Raw genomic sequence first — 22,700 nt, 5'->3', positions numbered from 1 at the left:
CCACACCTAGGCTCCCCCCCCCACAGCCTCTCCCCACGCGCACGCGCACGGCCCCGCCTCCTTCAGGCGGGGCGCGAGGAGGAGCCTGGAAGCGGGCGCGCTTCTGACGCAAACGCGGGCTCGCTCCTTCGGGGCGGCGGTTTCGAGCGAGCGAGCGAGCGGGCGCGCGCCGCGTCACGCCGCGGCGCGCGCGCGCGCGCGCCCTCTCACGCCAGTGCGTGGCGCCGGCCCCCGCGCACGCAAGGCCCAACCCCTTGCCCTCTCTCCCTCTCTCTCCGTGCCCCGCCCCCCCCCCTCGCCCGACCGTCCTCACTCCTGTGTCGGGAACGCGCCGGGCCGCCCCGACCCTCCGTCTCCGTGGGACTCGCTCGCTGGCCGGGTGGCGCGCGCGGTGGGTCCCTCCCCCCCCGCTGCCTCAGGCCCCACGCCCCGTCAGGCCGCCCCCTCAGCCCCGCCATGCCGGAGAAGCGGCCCTTCGAGCGGCTGCCGGCCGAGGTGTCCCCGCTCAACTACGGGCTCTGCCTCAAGCCCGACCTCCTCGACTTCACCTTCGAGGGCAAGCTGGAGGCGGCCGTGCAGGTACCGCGCGGGGCGGGCGCGCCGGGGCCGGGCCCCCCCCCCCCCCCCCCCCGCGGGAGGGAGGCAGGCAGGCGGCCGGGGGGGGGCGGCCTGGGGCTCAGAGAGAGGCAGGAGGCCGGGTACGGCGGGGGGGGGCTGGGCCTTGGGTGAGGAGAGCGGCGGCGGGGGGGCGGGGTGACCACGCCCGGCGGGGAGGAGGGGCGCTGTGGCCCCGCCCTACCCCGGGCCTTACGACTGAGGAACCTTGGGGTCTCCCGTGGGGGGCAGCGCTCTCCACGATGGGGGGGGTTGGGGAAGGGATCTCCCCCCCCAGTAAGGGGGCGAGGGGGGCGCTCTTCCCTGGTGGGGGGGGCTGGTGGCGCGCTCTCCCCCCCAGTAAGGGATCGTGTGTGTGTGTGTGGGGGGGATCTTAGGGGCAGGGTCTGAAGGTCAGCCTTTAGCTTTCCCCTTTGGGGTATTTCTGTATTGGGAGGGTCTGTTCCCTGCCATTTGCTTTTGCTCGGCCCCGGGCCCCCCCCACATTTCTTGGCTGTTTCCCTGTCCACCTCCCTTTTTCTCCCCAATGTTTCCTTTCAGAGTCAAAGAATCCAAGGTTTCAGAGTAGCAGCCGTGTTAGTCTGTATTCGCAAAAAGAACAGGAGGACTTGCGGCACCTTAGCGACTAACCAATTTATTTGAGCATAAGCTTTCGTGAGCTACAGCTCGCTTCATCAGATGCATCCGATGAAGTGAGCTGTAGCTCACGAAAGCTTATGCTCAAATAAATTGGTTAGTCTCTAAGGTGCCACAACTACTCCTTTTTAAACAATCCAAGCTCTGCCTTTTTTTGTACGGCTGTTAAAACGTCCAGTGGTAGGTCGTAGTTGTACTGGGCAAATGGGTTGAGGCTGTAGTAAAGAACAGAATTATTAGACACACAGGTGAACGTGATTTGTTGGGGAAGAGACAACACGGCTTTTGTAAAGGGAAATCATCCCTCACCAATCTGTTAGAATTCTTTGAGGTGGGTCAACAAACATGTGGGCAAGGGTGATCCAGTGGATGTCGCATACTTCGACTTTCAGAAAGCCTTTGACAAAGTCCCTCACCGAAGGCTCTTAAGCAAATGAAGCAGTCATGGGATAAGAGAGAAGGTCCTCTCATGGATCAGTAGCTGGTTAAAAGAAAACAAAGGGTAGGGATAAATGGTCAGTTTTCACAATGGAGAGATATATAGTGGTGTCCCCCAACGATCTGATCTGTACACCAGTAAGAGGTAAACAGTGAGGTGGCAAAGTTTACAGATGTTACAAACTTACTCAAGATAGTTAAGTCCAAAGCAGGCAGTGAAGAGTTACAAAGGGATCTCACAAAACTGGGTGACTGGGCAACAAAATGGGAGATGAAATTCAGTGTTGATAAACGCAGAGTAATGCATATAGGAAAATGTAATCCTAACTATACATACAACATGGTGGGGTATAAGTTAGCTATTACCGCTCAAGAAGGAGATTTTGGAGTCACTGAGTATACTTCTCTTAAACCATCTGCTCAGTGCGTTGTGGCAGTCAAAAAAAGCTAATGTTAGGAACCATTAGGAAAAGGATAGATAATAAGACAGTAAATATCATAATGCCATTATATAAATCCATTGTATGCCCACTTCTTGAATAGTGCATGCAGTTCTGGTCGCCTCATGTCAAAAAAGATGTATTAGAACTGGAATAAGGTGCAGAGAAAGGCAACAGAAATGATTAAGGGTATGGAACAGCTTCCATATGAGGAGAGATTAAAAACAGTGGGACTATTTGGCTTGAAAAAGAGACAACTGAGATGGGATATGATAGAAGTCTATGAAATAATGAATGGTGTGGAGAAATTGAATAGGGAAGAGTTATCTACTGCTTCACCTAACACAAGAACCTGAGGTCACTGAATGAAATTTGTAGAGGACATGTTTAAAACAAATAAAAGTTCTTCACACAATGCACAGTCAACCTGTGGAACTTGTTGGTAGGGGATGTTGTGAAGGCGAAAAGTATAACTGGATTAAAAAAAGAATTAGATAAATTCCTGGAGGATAGGTCCATCAGTGGTTTTTAGCCAAAATGGTCAAGGATGCAACCCCATGTTCTGGTTGTCCTCAAGCCTCTGACTTGCCAGTTGTAGGTACTGTATGACAGGGGATGGGTCGATTGATGATTACCCTGTTCTATTTATTCCCTTTCGAGCATCTGGCATTGGCCACTGTCGGAAGACAGGTTAATGGGCTAGAGGGACCATTGGTCTGACCCCATATGGCCATCCTTATGTGTCAGGGTTTCCCCTAGTCAGTATTCCAATCCAAAAGGTGCTGCATTTGAGTGGTATTGTATGCATTCAGTCTATGAAGTGGCTTGGAATTATTTGGTTGAAATCCTTTATGTATAACATTACAAATTCTTCTTTTCCCCTTGGTTAACATCAGGTTGGAAGGCAGGGGGGACGGGGACTGTGGGCCTCCGTATCATGCAGAGCAGAGGTGTCAGTGAAACGAGAGGCTACCCTACCAGTAAAAATGTGTAAACAACCCAAAACACTGAATCTCTCACTTTTTCTGAAAGGCAAAAGCTTTACCATGAGCAGGTTTTCCCTCTGAAGTTAGTTTGAAAATGATGAGCATTTGTTAGGTTCTTGCTGGGCTTTCTTTCAAACTGGCACAGTTTGAAAGAAAGAATGAAGAATATTTGAGGAAGATTGTAAATACCTTGTTTGAAACACACCTATCCCAAAATCCTTTGTCATAAAAGAGAGTTAAAATCTGCCTGTAAACATAATCCTACATGAGTAATAAGGTTGTTAAATATAAAGTATAGAGACTGTGCTTCACCAGACAACTTCCTGGTGTCTGTGTAGATTGGGATTGGGCGAAAGGCTCTGAATGATAGTGAATCTTGTGATTTGGCAGGAAGGTGACCAGTCATTAAGTAAATTTGCATCATGTGGAATATTGAAATTCTGTATTTGGTGGTTCTCCTTTAGCTGAAGTGCTAGAGATGTGCTGCTGGTAGGGTCTTAGGGCCCTGGTTCAAGTCCAGGGCTGGCTTTGGAATTTTGAAAGGCTTTCCTTTCCCTTTCCCTTTCCCTTTCCCTTTCCCTTTCCCTTTCCCTTTCCTTGTTATCCCCTTTGAGGTGCTCTTAAGGTTAGGGTACAGTTCAGAGAGCACTGATCAATGTATTTAGAGAGTGCATCAACTAGTGAAGAAAAAATGTAAAGTAATGTGAATGTTTTGAAGATACGCGTGTTCATTTTCTGAGAATCCTAGATCTTTGTCTAGTCACCAAGTTACAATTGATTTAATACATAGGCACTTATTTTATGGGTCTTGAGTCTTCCAAATTATTTGGATTTGGGTTGAGTGTAATAACTGGAACCCCATCACCACCTCCTGAAGGGCTAATATCAGGATTTATTAACAAGAACCCCAGTACTAGCAATGGCTGTGTAGACAGTAGTCTGTGTTAAGGGGTTAAAGAGAAATACTTTCTGACTTGGAGGGTGAATAGTGTAACATTGACACCTGGATGAGTCACTAAATTAACCATTTGTTTATGAAAGCTTGTGCTACTGTGTACCTCAAGTGTGTCCGTTCTGCCATTTAGTATCCTCAGTAGTGAGCTGTAGAATCAATAATAAATAAATAATTCAGCTATCCTTTTAAGTGTCAGATTAAAGGTCAGCATCCAGTCAATGAATTTGTTTTTTGTATTTGTAGCAGTAAGCAGGATTTGTTGGTCTTTTGCACGGTATTTCTGTTGGACACTTCTGCCCTGAGCATTTAAGGCTCAAATATGTGTTGCACTTGAAGTCTTGGCTTTGGAACATCAGACTTTTGCAAACTTTTAACCATGTAAACTGATGGATAAAAATACATTTCATTTACTCCACAGAAGTAAATGTTATGTTAATGCAGGATCTTTTCATGTCCGCATCAGAGAGCAGAACCTGTTATGTTTCAGTAGTTAAGATTTTGTTGCAATTGTTGATTGAAGCAAATCATGCAATTTCAAAGTCTTGAAAATTACCAGTACTAACATGTAGTCTTTAATTTTGGCACTTCATTGTTAGTTTTTGTGTGTTAGAAAACTTGACCTTCTTTAGGTTTACTTGTTATCTGCTCTCTTGTCGAGAAACTACAATGTTATGATCTGTCTCTTGATAAAACTCAAGTTTATAGCCATGTGAAACTAACACATTTTTCAGAGCAGTGACGGAGCTTGTTAATATCTATAACTTAAATAGTAAGTTTTCTGTCTGGTTATTCAACATGACTTTTAAATGCTAAAATTTAGCATTTACACAAATACATATATAATTTAGAAGTCTGTAGAGTTCCAAAACAGTCATAAACTGACAATTTATATTGCATTACACTTATATTACACTACAAACAGTGATCCTTAAAAGCATCTTGTGAGGTAGTTCATTTGTTATCCCCCATTTTACAGATGGGGAAGATAAGATGGGCTAACTGATACCCTCTGACTTTAGGAGTATGTCTACACTGCAGTTAGACACCCAAGGCTAGTTCATGCCAGCTGGCTCCATCTAAGGGGCTGTTTAATTGCAGTGAAGATGTGGCATAGACTCACCTTGGAGGGTCCTAGAGCTCAGATCTGAACGTCTACACCACAGTTCGACAGCCCCTTAGCATGAGCCCCATGAGCCAGAGTCAGCTGGCCTTTGGTTTAGCTGGAATTGAAATTAAGGGGGTCTAGCTCCTGGTTCTGTGTTCAGTTCCCTAACCACACTTCCTCTCAATAGTCCAAACTGTTGCAAGTACCTGTTTGTGAACTGTTTTAAATGAACATAATTAATGTTTATTCAGAAAAAGATATGAACTGCCAGATAGTTAAGTCTTCAGTTCATGGAAGTCTCCTGTTGTAACTCTATTTCTAAGGATCCAGCCATCAACTCAGCACAGTCATTACACAATGTCTAGGTCAATTGAAGTCTATTCTGTTTCCACGTTCCAAAAGGCTTAATGCTGGACCAGGAACAAAGAAGGGATGTACTAACATACTGTTCTTCAGCAGCATCAAATTGAAAAGGCAAATCTGAGCTAGCTATCAACAAAACCAATCAGCTGACTCCTAACATTCGACTTCTGATTTAATCCTATAAATTAAAGTTTGTAATGCTGTAGTGCCTCTGAACAATTACCTGTCCAGTTAAGGGCGTAACAGCTCAGAGCTTCAGACAGCCTTGGGCAGCATGATTCTGCTGGTTTGCACATATTGGAAATTGTAAGCCATCATATTAAACATGGAGAACATCAGCTCATGATAGTTCAGTTTTGTTGTGTATAAACTGCCAGTAAAAGTCTACTTGGCTGCACAATAGGTATCTTCTGCCTAAAAGGCTGGCTGTGCAATATAAAATGGATGGACCTTTTAAATCTCTCCTTTCCCAATCCCTTTAATATGCCTTCAGGATATTCTGATATATTTAGCAATGTTTTAACCCGCATCTGTCGCTTTTTATAGCTTGCTTGCTGTTCGCACCGCTGCTTTTCGTCGGTAAAGCTTATGTTGTTCGAGGATGTATGTTTTTTTAACACTCCTGAACAACAGAAGTTTTGACGGCGAAGTGCCAGTGTAGACATACGCTTTGAGTCAGAGTCCAGTATAGCAGTTTGGATTTGTAGTACTCTAATTTAGATCTGAGTTTGAAGATTAAAGGTAATGCACTACGTTTGAATCTGTTTATATTTCACCGTCAGGGGTCCCTGCTATTACTCTCTATTCCTCCTGCTTTTCAAAACTGGCAAAACCCCTTATTTCTCAGTTCTGTGCAATGCTATAATTCATCAGACTAAACAGTTATCTTTTGTTATACATTAAAAAGACACTTACATAGGGATTGTGTAAACTTAAACATTTCTGAAGTGTGTGAATGCTATAGGAAAATAGTGGAATCAAGTGCTGATTGAAATATGAAACAGCTTTTTATAGCAGAGCAATACTGTGTTCAGTATTAGAAGATTTACTACTTGGCTACCATAATCCAATCTAGATGTAGGTGAATAAAAATGTGGTTACCTAGATAAGGACTAATAAATGTAACTGCTGCTGCTTTTCTCTCATTGCCATGATTGATCTTTCAGTTCTAAGAAAGATCTCTCTGTGTATTTGTTTACATTCTAGGCTCTGAACTAGTTTTCATATTTCTGGAGAGTAAAATACTAATCAAATGTTTGGCAGACTCTGAGGACTGAGTACATGCTTGTTGGAATGTTATATTTAGAATGACAGGTTTCAGAGTAACAGCCGTGTTAGTCTGTATTCTCAAAAAGAAAAGGAGTACTTGTGGCACCTAAGTCTCTAAGGTGTCACAAGTACTCCTTTTCTATATTTAGAATAACCATCGGACAACTTTAAATTACCGGGTTTTATTTATCTAGTGTTAACAAACTGTACGGTACACAGAAAGAGTCCATGCACCAAAGATTTTACAAGCTAAGATATTAGTGGTATTAAAAAGAGGCTTCTGATGAATAAAACTTGAGACTGAAGTTCAAGTGGATTCAGATGCCATCAGAACTATCCAGATGTCTTGTTTTTTAATTGCTGTAAATAGTACAGACATCCTAAAGAGGTTTCTTTCCCTCTACTCTTCTGCTTCAGTACCTAATCAAAAAAATTCTGAACATCTTCAACTCATATTTGGAACAGTTATGAAAATATCTATGTTCACAAGTTTCAGACTTTCAGAATTATGGTTTAGGTGAGGTAATCTGTAAGTGACTTTTCCTGTGCCCCACCTATTAATGTGTTAAACATGGATACATCTATGTTAAATTTGATCTGAACACCAGGAAGCCTTGGTGATGGGAGTTATAAAAAAGTGTATGGGGGGGGGGTGGAACCCTCCATGCTCTTTGACCTTTGAAACTAAAACTATACATAAGCTTTTTAAAATACATCTGAATTAAAGGATAAAAAAACTGGACATTTTCAGAGTGAAATCTCGCCACACTGTCTAATTTTTCCCTTGTAATGAATTGTGGAATGGCTTGACTTTTAAAGTTTTGAATGCGGTTGGGCTTTCTGGTTGGCAAAGTCCAATAAATGCAGTTCAGACTTTATTGATTATTATGTAATGGAAACTATAAAAGGATTCCATGAGCCAAGCTTCCTTGATAGTTAAGTTACTTAGCCTCTATGCAGTAATTGTCCACAGACTCACTGCCTTTCTTCCCTTATTACTCAAGGACGCAAGCTGTTCAATGATCACTATTCTTTGCGCTAAGGTAGTTTGATATGGATGATAGCCAGAGTGTTAGCCTTTACCCTTTTCAGTTCTTAATGAGGTGCCTGATATGTCTAGTTCCCTTCTATTCCAATGAAATTGGTCATTTTTGCAGTAGCATGAACTTTTTATTTTAAATTGCTGCTGGTTTACATGAATATTTTGACTTCAGTGAAAGTATTATCTCTGAATTTTCAGATCTTTGCAATGTCTAATTTGGACAATGAAAAGTAAAATTTCAAGTAGTCTTAATCTCTGCATCCTTTTTTGAGAGTGAAATTTATAGACCCCTCCAAATTAATTGTGTATGCAAATATGAGTAGACACTCCTCTTCAGATATGTACACCATTTTGAAAATGAATCCCCCAAGGAAAACTTAAGAAAACAGTTAAATTTTTACTGGTATTTGAAGAGGTGAAATTGAACTAGCTTTGAGTTTGAGTTCAGTAAAACAATTATAACTATTCTTCCTCTGAGAACATGGAAAAGCAATTGTTGTTTCCATTGAGACTTCATATGGTTAATATATCTGGGACATCAACAAGCCAGTTCAAGTTGGTAACAGAGAGGTGGGGAAACTTGTGCTTCAAAATATTAAACTTTGATCTCCCACTTGGGTCGATGGAATTCTTGTCTCCAGAGAAATAAACACGGTGGGAGGAGCAGGAGGAGAACTGGAGGAGGGCTTCACCTTTCCCTGTTGTTAGGCTACAGCCAGTAGCAAGATAGTAGACAGACTGTTAGTCTGTTCCAGGATGGCTATTCTGGAGGGATCTGCTGGGTATTTAAACTCCAGCACCCATCTCATCTCAGTTTTATTGCAAGTGTTTTTATTTTGGTTATTATTGGCCCTGTAGTTACTACTTTTCTTCTCTCCATCTTTTTCTTGTACTGAATCTCCTTGATCAACCTGATCTGTTTGAAGGACAGCTTAATTATGTTGTACAGCTGTGTGGAGCAAGGGTGACACTTCACATATTTATAATCTTGGAAATGAATGTACCGCATCCATCAAGAGTGCTTTTTGCCTTCTTAACTTGATTGTGTTCATGAATACAAACTACTACATGAGCAGAATAAGTGTCTTCCAGAAAACAAACTTCTCAAGCTTATAAACTGTGTTTTCTAAGTATTCACTTAAATACGTAGTTTTTATTAAAAGATATCAGTCTCCATAAGGCACTATGAATGTCTGATAAATTTAAGATTTAGGTTCTGGCAAAGTAGAAATGGTTTAAACGTGGAGTGTTTTGCATGGATTTTGTCATTCTGCCTCGTCTTTAAGGATTGTTGAAGACTTGTTAAAGATTTAGTTGAGTCCTACTTTCTTTTTAATAGAACGGGGGGAGGCTCCCTGAGAACCAGCTTCCCTGTCTGAAGATTTTTTTTTAACTGTGCTTATAATTATAGCATCACAAGTGTACTCTCTAATTCTTGGTGCATAGTCATATTAATTTGCTGATTTCACCTGATATTTGTGGGGGCTGATAGAGTAAACATCACATGTTAACGGTTAACCTGATTCCTGTAAATGTTTTCCAGCACTTTGCACCCTTTTGTAAAACTGGCTTGTGTTTGCAGGAGGCAAGGGAAATCTAAAAATAGTGCGTCCTCACAAAGATTTGACAATGAAGTCGTCTCCAATCAGTCCTAACCTCTACTGTGTTTCAGGCACTGTGTTCTAATGAAAACAGTTCTGTGTGTTTAGAGCTATTCAGAACTTTTAAAGCCGAAGACTTGTTAACTTTGGAATTTTCTGAACTTGGGATAGCTCTTTCATGTATCATTCCACTTTTAAAGATCTCAACTAGTTGAGGAATTTGGAGTAGTAGGTTGAATAATAAGGGTCTTCCAATTTAGCACCATTTAGAAAAAATTTTTTACACCATCTAGTTTTTTCTGAAAACCAGATTGACTGTGTCCCTTCATTTTTTTTTAAACCTAAATAAGAAATTTCCTTTCATAATCTCATGCTGAAATCTGTGTTGGTTATGAAGGTTATATTTATGGGAGGGGATGTAGAACCTCCTGAGTTGTATACTATGTGGAAAAGACTAGTTCTTTGCCAGATCTAGATCATGTCACTTTAGCTGTTACGTTTGTTTAGTTTCATATCATGGAAATATGTTTCTTGGTACTTTGATACCACATTAAATTTACTGGGTGATATTGTTGGGTTATTTTATGCCCAGTGAAATTAAAAGGCAACATATCAAAATCTGACAGAAGGAAATATTCTCTTTACACAATACACAGTTCTGTGGAACATACTGCCACAGTGTGATTGAGGCAAAGCTTTGTAGTATGCACAAAATAATTATACATTTATTAAAATATTTATAGTTACACTAGTTAGGATAAAAGAGTGTAAAGAATGTTATCCCCTTTTGCCTCAGGACTAAGCCAATCGCTAACTACTTATGGTTAGGATGAAACTGCCTCAGTAGGTGTTTTGTGTATTTTTCTATCATGCAGGTTTATACACTTTCTTCTGAATTATCTGTTACTAGCCACTGTGGGAGACAAGCAGTTCCTAAAAACTTCCAATTTTATTTCGTCCAGAATTGTACTAATTTTGTAGTAGACTGGTATTTAATTTGGGCAACTCTCTATTCAAGCTTTTGCATCCAAGTGAGATGTTGTAGAAGTGAGGCACTTTATTATATTGGTAGCCAGCCATTTAAAAAATAAACAATGTGTGTACAGACATAAGTTGTCAGAAGATAAACTTTTTACTAGAAGTTAAAGGCTACTACCCTTTCAGCAGATGTTCCTGTACTATGAAGTTCTTGTGTAATTTTTAAATACTGTTGACAGTGTAAGATGTTTTAGCTCATCTTCAGTAGTTATACTCTCCACTTTTACTGTAATCCATTATTGCTTATTACTAACTGGGAAGATCTCTAACTTTTCTAAGTATTTATTATTTGCATGGGGACAGTTCTTAGAAACCCCAGTAAAGGACCAGGGCCCCATTGTGCTAGTGTGCTCTACAAATTTAATACAGATCCCTGCCCCCCAAAATTTATAATCTGAGTAATAATAAATAGGTTGAAATGGTCTGAATGTAATGTAAATATGCATGTTCTAGTAAATGATTTTATGGAAGAAAAGGAGAGGATGTGGTGGTATATTTTTTCTTAGTAGCTACTTCGTTGCAATATTTCATCTAATTCCAAATGACTCGTGATGTCAGATTAAATGAAGATACAAAGTGAATACCAAGCAAAAGATAATGTTAAAGGGGAATGTGTATGAGCCTTTCATGACATTTGCTGATAGAACTTCTTTTGCAGGTGAGACAGGCAACCAATCAAATTGTGATGAATTGTGCTGACATTGACATTATTACTGCCTCCTATGCACCAGAGGGAGATGAAGGTAAGAACTACTCTTGATGCAGTTTGTTACATGTTCCCTCTCAATGCTTTTGACACTGGAAGTTCCGTCACTCACAGGGTGAGCACTGTCACAAGACTTTCTTAGCTGTTGCACCAAACTCTAGTCTACTTTAGTTTGCTGTGCATAGATTTTAAATGTGTAATGTAGTGGATGTTCTTAATTTGATTTGCAGATTCTTCATTGGGACTCCTAGTTCTGAAATGGGGGGAAAATATGGTAAATGTTGGGTAGTAGGCAGATACTACTTTACCAGCCCTGAATAGGAAAGTGGCAAAAAAGAAGAGGTAGATACTCTCTCTTTCCTTGTTGGTGGATTCAAAAGGGATACATAGAAAGAAGACCTATTATTTGAGCATTTATTTAAATGGGTGAGTGAAAGAGCTGAGATTACAAATAATTTTATGCTTTTAGAGTTTAGGTGTTAGTCCAAAGCTGAAGTTTAATTCCTCTACACACTGTGTTTAAAAAAATAGTCTATTTTAATTTGCACAAAAAGGGAAATTGAGTCGTAGCTGGAATTCTACCCTATTGTGCTTTAGCATTTCAGCTCAAGGGATGTTTAAGGTTGACTGTTATCCATTTATGTAAGACCATGGTGAGACATGGTCTTTACTGTGAGGCGTGTGCAGTTCAACACAAATGACAAAACATGGGGTAACAGTGCAGGTAAGGGAGGTGTGGTAGAATCGATGGTCAGATCAGTGTAGGAAAGATTCATGGGCAAAGGTGGGAAGAAGGCATTTAGTATATGCGAGTGAGAGTGTTCCAAGCATAGGAGCAACATGATTAGAAGGCATGAATCTCAGCAGATATAGGAGACAACAGGAGTATTTAGAGGTCCCAACTGGGAAGAAATAAGACTAGAGAAAGGTGGAGATGAGATTACATAGGGCCTTAACACAGAGGACTGGAACTTTCAATTGATATGGGAAGCTAGTGAAGAGTTTCAAGATTACAATGTGTGTAACGTGGTCAAGGTGGTGAGAGAAGATGATTTCAGCAATGGTGTTTTAAATAGATTGGAGGGTGGAGAGAAATTATAGTAATGAAAGCATGAGATGACCTAGGTGTGGGCAGTATGGTCCTTGATATAGAAACGCTTAGCTTACTATGCAGTAGATTTACAAAATAAGGGGAGTTAAGGATGTTTTAATAACTTGTTTGTGAGCTCTTAATATTTTTAATGGAATCTTTAATAGTACAAACATGATACACAGCGGGCCAAATAGCTGCTAAGAGTACATTTTAAATTCTCCAGCCCGTAAAAAACCTCTGCAGAACTTTCCGAAGAGAATGCTATGATAGTGATGTCAGTGAAGCATTCCCTTTAAATTTTGTTATAAATAGAATGAGCTACTGTGGGTTTGGATTTGGAAGATGTTCTTTTAAATAGGTTAAAATTTTCTTAGCGTCTTCAGTTGTTGGATAAATGAAAGGGAGTTGGTGGGATGGGACCTATTACATTTTTTAACACTTAAGAAAAATTGAAGCTTAAAATTCTCCTGACTAGGTTTAGATAGGGAAAGCTTATGTTCCTTCTGCAGTGATGTACCAGGAAAAGATTTATTGAAGTGTCCATTATATATGTCAGAAGTGCAGGTTTTTGTGTGACCAGAGGAACATCCACGAGCAGGCTTTGTTTTTAATTTGGTTTGATTTTTGTCTTCGGTGTGGTGACATTTTCTGCAAACTTCAGGAAAGTAATTAGAGGACCTCCCAGTGTTGGCTGTCAACAGCTGAATAGTGCCCCAGCAGATAAGGCTGTAAGGAAGTAGCGTTCAATGGGTATGTTTTGAGAAAGTGGAACTTAATGCAGGAAGTTCAGTGGGCAGTGAAAGAACAAGACTGTGGTGCAGGGAGCATTGCCAAACAATTTGGAATCTGTCCATTCAGACTTGATGATGGGAGTATGCAGTGCTAGCTTCTTCCAGATGCAAGATTTAATTCAGGGTATGGGGCTGTATCCTCCCTCTGATCCTGCATAGATTTCACAAACATTTTATCCCCCAGGACAACATTGCACACTGTCATTAGTGATCTTTAGTCTCATTAGACACACTATATTGCTAGCATTCCTGAAGCTATGTATCATGCTTGTGGTGAGGAGGTGAAGAGAGTGATGACAATGGCCGAAGATGTAGAATTTATCCTACCTAACAAAACCACCACGTGTACATACTGCCTCTTGAAAAGTCTGTTCCAGTACTGGGGAAATGGCAGGACCAAGCAAGAAAGGCTGAATCGTGGCTCCAAAAACCTTGTCTTCCCGCAAAATTAAAGTGAAGCCCAAGAGATTTAAAATTTTGCACCTCCTGTTTTTAGTTATTGCCCCCCATTTGCCATACTCTGAAATGAACCTCGTAGAGTTTCCCTGTGACATCCATTTTATACTGTTTCAGTGTTGGTATCCTTACTGGATAGCTTGAAATACCAGTAGCAGAACTTAGTATAGAAAATTATCATTTAAAATAATTGATGTTCTGTCCTTCTGTAGTTTTCATAATCAAGGAAAATAGAAAAGAAATGTCTGTGGCTAAAACACTTCATCCTGAGTTTTAATTACTTTGACTGTGGTAAACTGTGGCAGCATAAAAACATAGCTTTGTTACATAGAAAATGCATTCCTAACAAGGTTTATTCTTATATTCTGGCTATTTCTTTATAGGGTTAAGGCATTTAAGTCAGTTGGGTAGGCTGCCAAATGGTAATGGATTTCAAAGTAAAATTGCATGGAATTGGCAGGCCATTTGTAGAGGTTCTTTTCTGGCACCTGTTGCTATTACTTAGAAGTCTGTCTTACTAGTGCTGCTATTGTGATAATGTGCGTTGCTTTTACATGATATTTGTTTGATTGATCACAAATACAAAATATTGTACTAGAAAGGGATGCAAATATAAAACAAATCAATTGAACTTTTGCTACTAATACAAACATTTTACAAGGGTCAATATAAATATTATGTATTAGATTTTAAAAGAAGAATTATAGGAATCTTTGTAAGATCAGTAAACTTTCTCCTTTACAGGCTGCAGTGAGGAATTGCTACCCATTTTAATTCTATAACTCTGGGGAAGAATTTCTGCTTGATGTATACATTGTTAAATGTGAGGCGAGATAATGTCTTATCTCCTTTTAAAGTGTGGTTCTATGCTGAAAAGTAACAGTGTAGAAATAGCACTTTCTCAACAAATCTGTGAACTTGCCACATGTACCAACTAACGTTATACTGGAACCATGAAGCTCAGTTTAGAGTTACTCTGAATTTTCTATTGCAAACTCTTCCTTCACTTCAGTGAGTTTTCTTTCATGACTTGATTATTTGTTGCCTTCTAGATTCCTGGGCCTATACTTTTTTTGGTGTTTGTGGCCTAATTTTTATTATACATGGCCATTACTTCTGGTTAAGGTGAATAGTTATGCATTAGCCATATTAGCTTTGTCCAAATGAATGGCCATGCTCTGCTAAATAAGGGATTAAGAAAACAAGTGTAACTAACTGCCTTTTTAAGTTAAATTTCAGGGGATTGTATTTTACTCATATTTAATATTGGATATTAAGTAGTTTGATTTCCCTGCAAGTCTGCATTTTCAGGAGGTGTGAAATTATCTGCTGAAGTCATAATCATTGGCTAATTATTTTTCACCTTCATTTAGCTTGGAGAGCATTTTGGATAATTCACGGATTACAAGCAACTCGTTATTAAAGACATGAATGTTGAGGTGCTTGGAGGGTAATAATCAGCAATTTCACATACAGAATTGCAAACAGACTTAGTGTTATCTGTTAATTTTACCAAATAATTGAGTTAGCACTACCTTTCTATTTCAGCATTGCAATTTTTCTATATACAATTTTTGAAAAAAATGTTGCCAGCGACTCCTGATTTGAATTTTTTGCTGCTTGATGTTTGCCACCTCAGTCTTTTCAGTCCCACAGGAAGTTAGTGAACCACCACTAATAGGATGCAGGACCTGATTAAGGCATTCCTAGATCCCCAGTCAATATGATTATATCAGAATCTCAACTGTCTTTTAAAAACAAAATTTAAGTGTCTGGTAGTTGTGAACAGCTTGGCAATATGCAGTGATACCTGCTTGAGTCTGCAGATAATTTGAACTGAGAAGCGTGAACCACCTTGTGCATTTCAAAGGAGTGTTAACTTAAAAACCTAATGCTCTGAAGGGCCTATCAACACCACCCCAATAGATGGCTCTATCATAGGACTGAAAGGGCCCTTGAGAGGTCATCTAGTCCAGTCCCCTGCCTCGTGGCAGGACTAAGTATTATCTAGAACATCCCTGACAGGTGTTTGTCTAACCTGCTTTTAAAAATCTCCAATAGAGATTCCACAGCCTCCCTAGGCAATTTATTCCAGTGTTTAACCACCCTGATAGGTAGGAAGTTTTTCCTAATGCCCAACCTAAACCTCCCTTGCTGTAATTTAAGCCCATTGCTTCTTGTCCTATCCTCTGAGGTTAAGAAAAACAAATTTTCTCCCTCCTCCTTGTAACAACCTTTTGCGTACTTGAAAACTGTTATGTCCACTCTCTTCTCTTTTCCAGACTAAACAAACCCAATTTTTTCAATCTTCCCTCGTGGGTCAAGTTTTCTAGATCTTTCATCATTTTTGTTGCTCTTCTCTGGACTCTCTCCAATTTGTTACATCCTTCCTGAAATGTGGCACCCAGAACTGGACACAGTACTCCAGTTGAGGCCTCATCAGTGCGGAGTAGAGCAGTCTTGTGTCTTGCTTATAACACTCCTGCTAATACATCCCAGAATGATGTTCGCTTTTTTTGCAACAGCATTACACTGTTGACTCATATTTAGTTTGTGGTCCTCTATGATCCCCAGATAGCTTTCCGCAGTACTCCTTTCTAGGCAGTCATTTCCCATTTTGCATGTGTGCAACTGATTGTTCCTTCCTAAGTGGAATACTTTTCATTTGTCCTTCTTGAATTTCATCCTGTTTACTTCAGACCATTTCTCCAGTTTGTCCAGATCATTTTGAATTTTAATCCTGTCCTCCAAAGCACTTGCAACCTGTCCCAGCTTGGTATTGTCCACAAACTTTATAAGTGTACTCTCTGTGCCATTATCTAAATCGTATGGCCACGTGGGATCCTGGGCTGTAGGATATGTCTGCACTTGCACAACTGACCTGGTGTTTGGCACTCTGGTTACTTTGCCTGAGTATGAGCTGTTTCCACAGCAAAGCTTTACCCACATTATTGTTTCCTCAGTGTTTCTGCACTCGCTTCTGTCTGTCTGTGGGCATATCCCATGATTTGTGCTGAGATGCTCGGGGATTCTTTCCCAATTAATTGTATCAATTGTGCGAGAACTTGTCTGTCCTTTGGAGGTGGAGAGGGGGAATTGTGGGAAAGGCATTGGAGCACTATGAGCACTTGAGTGCTCTTGTCCATCCTCACGTTCTAGCCCTTGCTAAAGCAGTTTGGGCTTTAACCCATGCCCCCCAGCTGTGCATGCAAGCACAGGTTTCAAGTGCAATTAAGCATATGGATGAGGGTGGATAGTAGCAGGGTTTGGGCAAAAACACATGTAGGAGCACTGGCTAAAACTACAGACATACTCTGTGTGCTGAGGGCCCTGGATTGCCTTAATCTGGACCTGATGGGATGAGTGGGATGCTGTGATGCTTAAGAATTTTTGTGAAGGAGAAAGTAGTACTTCTTTTAACTAATTTAGTTGCATAAAAAACAATGAAACTTTGTGAAAATCACCAGAAAACTCTCCATAAATCACATTGCTGGAGGTCAGTGATTAATGCTGATGAGTGAGGAAGTACAAGATGTCAAGTTCTTGCATCTGTGAAACTTAAACTCCAGAAGAGGGTAGATGAGGAGCTTTGAATTCTCTTTCTACTCTGGCAGATTGCTTGGGCACACCTTTAATAAAAGGCTGAAGTGCTAGCAACAGTGTTTAAAAATAGTTCCCTGCACAGTTTTGAAAAACACTGTGCTTTTCAGGATTCCCAGTATGGTGTTTTTGAGCTTGCCCAAACCATTTTATTGACAGATTAAGTTTTGTAGTTAAGTATGAATATAAATAATGTTGAAAACATGGAACCCGCTGACCTCATTTACCCACGCATTAAAACAATATTAGCCATAGTTAAGGCTGCGATTCTTCCCCCCCACCTAGCCCTGCCCCCCAGTTATTTTTAGTAAAGTCACGGCTTATATTCAAATAAATTTGTTAGTCTCTAAGGTGCCACAAGTACTCCTTTTCTTTTTGCAAATACAGACTAACATGGCTGCTACTCAGAAACCGGTCAAGTCACAGGCTCCATGAATTTTTGTTTATTGACCGTGACCTGTCCGTGACTTTTACTAAAAATAACCATGACAAAATCTTAACCAAAAAGAAAAGGAGTACTTGTGGCACCTTAGAGACTAACCAATTTAATTGAGTATAAGCTTTATTATATGTTGGTATCTAAAATCTTAACCGTAGCCGTAATAGCTAAAAAAATTATTTCGGTAACGTTTTTAGACAACTTACTGTGCTGGGCTAAATCATAGTAAAAGTGTTTGTTCGAAACTTCAGTTAGAATTGTCATGGTTTGTCCCTCTCCACCCTGGTCTGCAATTTTATATTAAAGCCATTTCACCATGAAACTGTTTCATATTGTGCCCCATGTGCTAGATGTTCTGCAGAGCAGGAAGAGATGGGTCATGTCCCAAGGAGTGTGTGTTAAAACCCCTCAGATAACATGTTTTTTCTACAAGTGTGGGTGGGGTCATAATATAAATATAGGCATAGTGGTGAGTTGCTTCAATTTTGAGCTCTGTTGGCCAAAATCTGATGCCATTGGAATTGGTGGCAAAAATTCCCAAGCTGATTTCAGTGCGGGGGAGACACTGCCTCTGTATGCCATTATAAAGGCCCCTGGATATTTTTCTAGGGAATTTAGTGGAAAAACCAGAACACTAAATCTGCTTTTTACAGTTTGTACTGTTAAACTCAGTACCTGTTGGTATTTAATATGTTTGATGCAGCAAACAGGATGTAGAATGTATTTTGAAAGCTATTTATGTAGATTCAACATTAATTGTATCAGAATTGTACTTAACTCATAAATGACCAAGGAGGTTCTTTAATTTTTAGCTCAGAAAACACCACTGAAAGTCTTTGTTTTCACTAGGGAAAATTGTGTTCAATGCATCTTGATGTATTGAGGTAAGCCCTGTGAGGGGGTTTACCTCAGCCAGCTAGCATGTGTTAAAGCTACACCTGTCTTCTCTAGTATTTTAATGCACCTTTTCCACCCCCAAATATGGACAGTGACCCTAGTGAGTGTAGGCGGAATCATCTTTTACAATCAGCTTGATTCCTAACATATATAATTCTATCTTTGGTATTTGTCTGTGTTTTCTCTCAAATACAGTACACTAGATTGGACATACTGCTTAAAACCTTTGGCCAGGATCTAGACTTTTGTATTACATGCCTGTAAATTGGAATAATTAATTGACACATCCATCTGGGTACTGTGCAGTTTCAGGAATTACTCTGTAGAAGTGCAGTAAATAATTTAAAATACTGGATGTTCTTTATAGAAAACTGATGTTAAATATGCAGTGCCCCATATTTTGGAAACTTTACTGGATCTTTTTTTAATGCCCTTTTCTAGAGAAACTGAGAACTAACAACTTCTTCCTGTTTTCTCATGCTGCTTGGTCCAGTGTGTATACTAGTGTGCCAGTGATGAACTCACCACCTGGCAGTGCCAAACCCTCTAAAGTTAGTAGACTGCCAAAATTGTGCTGTTTCCTTCAGGAGCCTTTGTATTCAGCTCCATCAGGAATTCCAGCAGCCTCCTGCAGCACTTAGTTATTTGTTACAAGCAGTTCTCTTATGCACTTACAAAAATATTGTAGACAGTATTCTAAGGCTTAAATATTTGTGGGCTGCATAATCACTAATTTATTCATACTTTGCTGGGTATTAAAAAATCTTAGTCTTGAATGGGCATCCTTCAAATCTTTAAAAATAGTGCAACTTAAAGTGTGATTTTTGACTTGATAGAAATGTAATTATCTTTTGTGTATTTTAACATAAACATGCATATGGAAGCGAGGAGGTTGGGAAGAGACATTTGATTTGACACCATCATCAGTAATTATGTGCCTTTTTGAAACATTAACTGAATAAATTCTCTTTTGTTACCCTCATGGATTTAAATCTTTCTGCTATTTTAAAAATGTAAGTTAACCAGAGGAAGTTTGTGATAGCAAGTGAGGCTGTTCTTGAGTCTTGTGATACTTAAGGCCTTATTTTCAGAGTTGCAGAGAGCACCCACTGTATTCATCAAAAAGAAAAGGAGTACTTGTGGCACCTTAGAGACTAACGAATTTATTTGAGCATAAGCTTTTGTGAGCTACAAAATCATCCCCTCCGAACAATCAAGTGCTAAGGCCCTGTGTACACTACAATGGAAAATAATGTTGGAAGCAACCCTGTTTAAACAGTGTTAGACCCCATCTACCCTACACAATTAACCATGTTTAAGAACTGTTGTGAAACATGGCTGTTATCTGCATGTATAAACAAGGTTTCTTCCTGTGCAAGCAGAAAAATAAAACTGCGGGCTGGGGGAGCGGGGACTGTTTTGGCTATGTATCTACCATGGTTAAAACAGTTGCCCAATGTTTTTCATGCACAGACGAGAAAAGTTTTAAAACCACACCACAACAATGTGCTGATGCTAAGCACAATTGTTTTGCAGTGATTTAGAGCCTGCGGGGGAATAAATTAAATTAAGAAATTAAATATTTGGTGTCAAATTTGGCAACAATGTGCATGCCTTATGCATACTGTCAGGTACTTCCTTAGGTTCAGTAGGGTGGAGCTCTGAATCTGCAGTGACACTGAATCCTTGACTTCATGATCAGGTCCTTGCCACAGCCCTGTATGGATAGCATAGGGTTCTTTCACTGAGTTTGGGATCAAGAGACCTTCCACTCTGGTTTCTTAGCTCTTTATTTTAGTCTCTGTCCTGAAGCTGACACACAGTTGGGCAGCTCAGCGTCACTTGCTGGCCCCTGTGGTGGATAACATACTTTCCAGGCAGCCTGACAGAGAAATATCTGAGGCAGATGTTCAGCCCCTTCCTCCTCATTCGACAGATTGCTGGTGCTCTGTCTTGTTACACCAGGTTTGTTTTTCATTGGAATCTAAAGATAGAAAGGGTCAAAATCCAGTGAATCTTATTTAGTGATGCAACTGGCAACCAGTTTTGCACCCTCATTTTACCACAAAGCTCATTATTGTACCTTGTTCTTCAGACCTCCATACACCCAAAGGTCCTACAACATTCTGTCCAGTATGCTTTAACCTACAGCTTGCTGGTAATGGCTCCTTTGCTTTCTCCACCTTCTACAAAACTCAGAGAATAGAGGAACCTAATCACTTATTTTTTTTTTTTTTTCCTGGCTGTATTTGGTGAACGTTTGTCCAGAAGGCATTGTTTAAGTCTTCCTCATGTCTTAATATCCCAGACCTATTTTCAATTGAATTCAGTGGTTTGAGCAGAAGGGTATAGACAATTTAAAATAATGGAAGGGCAGAGTATTAACTATTAGACTAAACTTTCAACACATCAGTCCACTAAACTATCATTTTTCTCTCGGGATTGAGTCACTGCTATATTTCTTTCCACTTATAATTGTTTTATAGTGAGGGTTGACTATCTCACTATTGTGATCAGTGCTGATTAATTCCTGAGTAAAGTATTGTGGAGCAAGCAGGTAAGACAGTATGCATTCATACAATTTTTACGTTTTGTCAACAGAGATGGTATTTACACTGCATGACTTTCAAGCTGAAATAATGCACCATTTTAAGAAATGGAGCAACATGTTCTGTTACCTAATATTTTATACTACAGTAAACTAAAGCACATTTTCAATAAACAGTATTCCTGAAAAGGGAGTTCTTCCTGGCAGTTCCTGGCTTGACAAAATGAACTTGAGTGTTCTGAGGCTGTATCTAAAAATGCATGTCTGGAAAATACCCCTTGCCACAATATATGATCCTAGAAAAAGAGGTCATTCTGAAATACTTCAAAATTAAACTTCGTCATTTCTAGATGTAGTTCATAGTGATTCAAGGATCTGTGTAATGAGAATGGATACTGTGGAATGTTCCTCTTTTAATGTGTTCATATCTAACATCACACAGCAAATTTCTTTAATCACCCTTTTCCTTATTTCTGTTGTCCTTTAAATATTAATACCTTAGAAGATTAAGCAAATGTGTATTAGTAAATCCACAACTATGCCTGTGTATATAATGCTGCGTATGCATGTAATGTGTTGAATGGAAATTTACCAGCTCAGAACATTGGGCAGTATTAAAAATAGAGTTCATCTGTTGATTACATACAGCTCTGCGTTTCTCGAAGCTTGTTAGTGATGGATTATTTGTGTGGGCCAGGGGTGGGTGAAGAGGGCCTAGGATCTCACCTTGAAAGCTGTAGCAGTTTTCCTGGGTGAGAAGTGCTGGACACAACAGTTCTCTCCAAACACAGTAAGTGCCACTCACTGAATTGGTTAGAAAGGAGGAAGCAATACAAGGTGCTTCCTCAGCGCTGAGCACACTGCAGCTCAGTGGATGAGCTTGGTATCAGAGTGCTGATTTCCTCTATATGTCAGTCTGGCCTGGATTCATTATTTAACAGTAACCATTTACAATGTAGTGCTTAGCAGCTCCAACTGGAACTGGGAGCCCCTTGTGAGCTGCTTTACAAATCTAAACAAAGACAAGGTCCCTGTTCCTGAAGACCTCTGAGTTTCATTTTCAAGGTATATGAACCAGCTTTGAAAAATTGGATATTGTTTTTCAAATTGAGATCTAGAAGCTTCTAAAACAAAGTGTCTGATTTTTGTAAATACTATTTTTTGGACAATTAAACAAATCTCTATTGGACCAGCTTTTCTGTTTGTTCTCCCTAACACTGCTGCATGCATGTTAATGGAGAGATCTCAACAGGAATTTCACTCTATCAGGAGAGCAGCATTTAAATGCCACTAGCATGCTTGGTGCTGAACAAGAGGCAGACAATCTTCACCCCAAAGAGTTTATAATCTAAACATACAGCTCTCATTTCTCTAGTTGTGAAACAATTACGTTGCTCAGCCTTTGCAGAGTTGTGTAAGTGCAGCATTCCAATGGAGTGTGTGTGGGAAGAGATTGAGGTGTGGTAGCTTGGAGTGAAATCAGTGTGTGGGAACCCTATGACCCCCACATAAATATGCTTAAATTGGTTTTCTGAGGCATGAGAATAGAGCATTGAACCTTGTCAATAAGTGGTATTTCTTTGGGTGTTTAGGTTTACATTGTTCTATGTTAATTGAAATCTTGATTAGTGATTACAGCATTTTGCTAAGTTCAGCTGGATTCAATTCACTGAAGTGTGAAC

General features: G+C 40.1%; 1 protein-coding gene across 1 annotated transcript in view; it reads left to right on the top strand.

Annotated features, from left to right (window-relative positions):
- Nucleotides 1-276: 276 nt before the first annotated feature.
- NPEPPS (aminopeptidase puromycin sensitive) overlaps nucleotides 277-22,700 on the top strand; it is a 62,605-nt gene continuing 40,181 nt past the window's right edge. The window contains exons 1-2 of the mRNA XM_073326253.1: nucleotides 277-579; nucleotides 11,147-11,231. Of these exons, the coding sequence (XP_073182354.1) occupies nucleotides 457-579; nucleotides 11,147-11,231 (208 nt within the window). The 5' untranslated portion in view covers nucleotides 277-456. The remainder of the gene's footprint in view (nucleotides 580-11,146; nucleotides 11,232-22,700) is intronic.

This window comes from Lepidochelys kempii, chromosome 27 (assembly GCF_965140265.1).
Source record: "Lepidochelys kempii isolate rLepKem1 chromosome 27, rLepKem1.hap2, whole genome shotgun sequence".
Classification (NCBI taxonomy): domain Eukaryota; kingdom Metazoa; phylum Chordata; order Testudines; family Cheloniidae; genus Lepidochelys; species Lepidochelys kempii.
The sequence above is the reverse complement of the archived record's forward strand: the minus strand, read 5'-3'. Positions and strand labels throughout refer to the sequence as shown.